The sequence below is a fragment of the Frankliniella occidentalis genome, unplaced genomic scaffold, assembly GCF_000697945.3.
Source record: "Frankliniella occidentalis isolate FOCC.00 unplaced genomic scaffold, Focc_3.1 Scaffold81, whole genome shotgun sequence".
Taxonomy (NCBI): Eukaryota; Metazoa; Arthropoda; class Insecta; order Thysanoptera; family Thripidae; genus Frankliniella; species Frankliniella occidentalis.
In genome coordinates, this window is record NW_026267211.1 from 237641 (window position 1) to 240061 (window position 2421).

The window sequence follows — 2421 nt, forward strand, 5'->3', positions numbered from 1 at the left end:
TCGAGCTTCGTCCGCAAAGCAACATAGTTGGCTGGGTGGGTCTTATCCTATCTTGCACTTACTTCTCTATCAGCCAATTTTCGGGATCTTTATTCAGGGTTGTCAGTGTGCGGATTTTGTAAGTAAACTCTGCGAGAAAACTCTGTGAGTATACTCTTTCGTCAGTAAACCGTTTCTGAGTAAAGTCTGAGGACTTATCGGTCTCTCGTGACTCACGGACAAACTTCTCTGGTGTCACTGATATTCGCTGCGCATCGCGAACTCGCAGTCTCGCTATCCGTCGAACGCTCGTTCGCTCGCTCCGCGAATAATCTGACGCCGAGTAAGCAACAGCGCGACCAGCAGTGCCGGACCCACCGCCGACATACAGTGCAACGTCATCCCTGCCCCAACCCTCAACCAGATGGCGTGCGAGATGAACGTGGAGGATGTCAGCCAGACCGGGCCCACCGCACGACAGCAGGAAAAGGAGGCCCGCCTTGCAGAAGCGCCAGGGGTGAGTGGGCGACCAGCTCAGACTGCGGCCCGCTGACAACCACCTGAGGGGGACTGGTGATTTTATCCTGCCGCAGGTGACTCGGCTGGTCAAGGTGTGGTGCCACGAGGACCCTGCCTGGAGCCTCCAGCTGCTGAGGTGCGCCGCGCCCTCGCTGGAGCTGCTCAGTGTGTATTTCGCCCTCGAGGACCATCTGCGGGAGGTGCACGACGCCATGCCGCGGCTGAGGAGGCTGGAGCTGTCGGGTGGTTATGCCCTGCTGCACGCCCAGCCCCCCGAGCTGCCCACGCTCCCGCCGGGACGCGACGGCCTGCAGTGGCTCAGCGTGGGGACCCTTCCCCGCGCCACGACGCAGTCCCTGCTGAAAGCGCACGCCGGTACGCTGGAGGAGCTGCAACTGTACGTGGGCACGCCGGGGATCAAGGAGTGGCCAGACACCTGCGGCGACCTGCACTCGCTGCTGCAGCAGAGCGGGCTGCAGGCCCTCAGAAGGCTCGTGCTGCGGAGGTGGGGCTGCAGCCACAAGCCAGTCACCTGCAGCGAGCAGCGCGCCGAGGTGCGGCGGGTGCTGCCCGGGGCCGAGGTGCTGTGCAGCGAGTGTGACCCTGTGGAGCTAGCAGAGGTCTAGCGTCTAGCGCGAAGTGGTATGCACATTACTCACTGGGGTGGCGGCCGAGGAAACAATATTCTATATGTAACGTTGCAGTTTCAATGATGAACAAGTTGCAAGGTGTACCAAATGAATTTGCTACAAAATTAATCTGCTCGTTCTTTACTATATTTGTTTTGTGTTTGGGAGTTTTGTGCATGTAGCGCCTGCAAAACAGTAGGTAGGCAATCCCGCTATGCAGCCATGTGCCATTGGCGCTGGTACGCTATAATGTGAGGGGCTCTGCTAATATGTTAAAGCTTAGCGAGTCCAATAGACAATAGGATTCTACTTTTGCTTTTGCTTAACATAAATATGAATAAATAACCGTTTATTTTTTTAAAGACCAGCATCTATTTGAGTGGTTTTGGATAATCAAAACAACCAAAAGTAAACGGAACAACTAGAACTTTTAAATACACATATATTATGATCGATAATTGTTATGTTAAATGAAGAATGTCAACTTAAACATTGGTAGTACATATTAATCCATTCCAGCTATGTCGAAGAGATTCTGTGGTCACAAGTTGGTTGATCAGATAAAGTGCAATCCCCATAGCTTAAAAACTAAAAGTCCACGTGTCACAAAACTTTTGGAATAAATCAGAGTTGGCATGAGCTACTTCCAGAATGTTTCTTATCAAAACCCATGTTGACATTATTTCATCCAATTATCCAAATTGAAGATTTCAAAAATCCTCTTTTTTTTTTGGGGGGGGGGGAAATCAAGAATATTTGTTGAAAGATGTCTTTCATTACCTTTTTCTGAACTCATATGATGATGTCCATCTCACTTCCTAACCGTATGTATGTTGATTGTAAGATATTTCAATATTACATTTTTTCTCTTAAACCAATGCCCGTACATCAAAAATACTGGATTATTCGAATCAGACTCCGATGTAAGAATAGTCTCTGACAGACTAACGTCACGGATTGCTTAAAGAACTTTTAAGGGCTTCCTATCGGGGAGAACCCCCTTGACATCTCGTCAGTTCATCCTCGGGGACCAAAAAGAACTTGATTTTCGCAGAGCTCTGTCGCCGAGTTGTTTTTGCGATGCGTGATGCGCAATCTCTTGTGCTCTGAAGCGGGGAATACCTCTGGGGCCTAAGTCCCGGGTACGCCACATCTCGTGTATCGCTATCAGTTACTATCAGTCGCCTGATATCAAACGCGGCAGCACGCTCAGACGGACACAGTGTGACTCGGTCGCCCGCGGGAACAGCAGCACCATCGCCACCATGCACAGTTACAACCTTACAAAGCAAAA

General features: G+C 50.6%; 2 protein-coding genes across 2 annotated transcripts in view; one reads left to right on the forward strand and one right to left on the reverse strand.

Moving 5' to 3' along the window:
* Window positions 1-2421, reverse strand: part of LOC113202675 (uncharacterized) — a 158637-nt gene that overhangs the window by 73356 nt on the left and 82860 nt on the right. The gene's annotated exons all lie outside the window — the stretch shown is intronic.
* On the forward strand, window positions 235-1770 carry LOC113214754 (uncharacterized). The gene is made up of 2 exons (XM_026434217.2): window positions 235-496; window positions 573-1770. Exons 1-2 carry the CDS (start codon window positions 404-406, stop codon window positions 1122-1124), a joined length of 645 nt encoding a protein of 214 aa, XP_026290002.2. The 5' UTR covers window positions 235-403; the 3' UTR covers window positions 1125-1770.

Excerpts from the sequence above, each read along its gene's own strand:
- LOC113214754 (XM_026434217.2), top strand. The coding sequence starts at position 404 with ATGGCGTGCGAGATGAACGTGGAGGATGTCAGCCAGACCGGGCCCACC. Across the intron at positions 497-572 it reads GCCTTGCAGAAGCGCCAGGG|GTGACTCGGCTGGTCAAGGT; the intron begins GTGAGTGGGCGA and ends ATCCTGCCGCAG.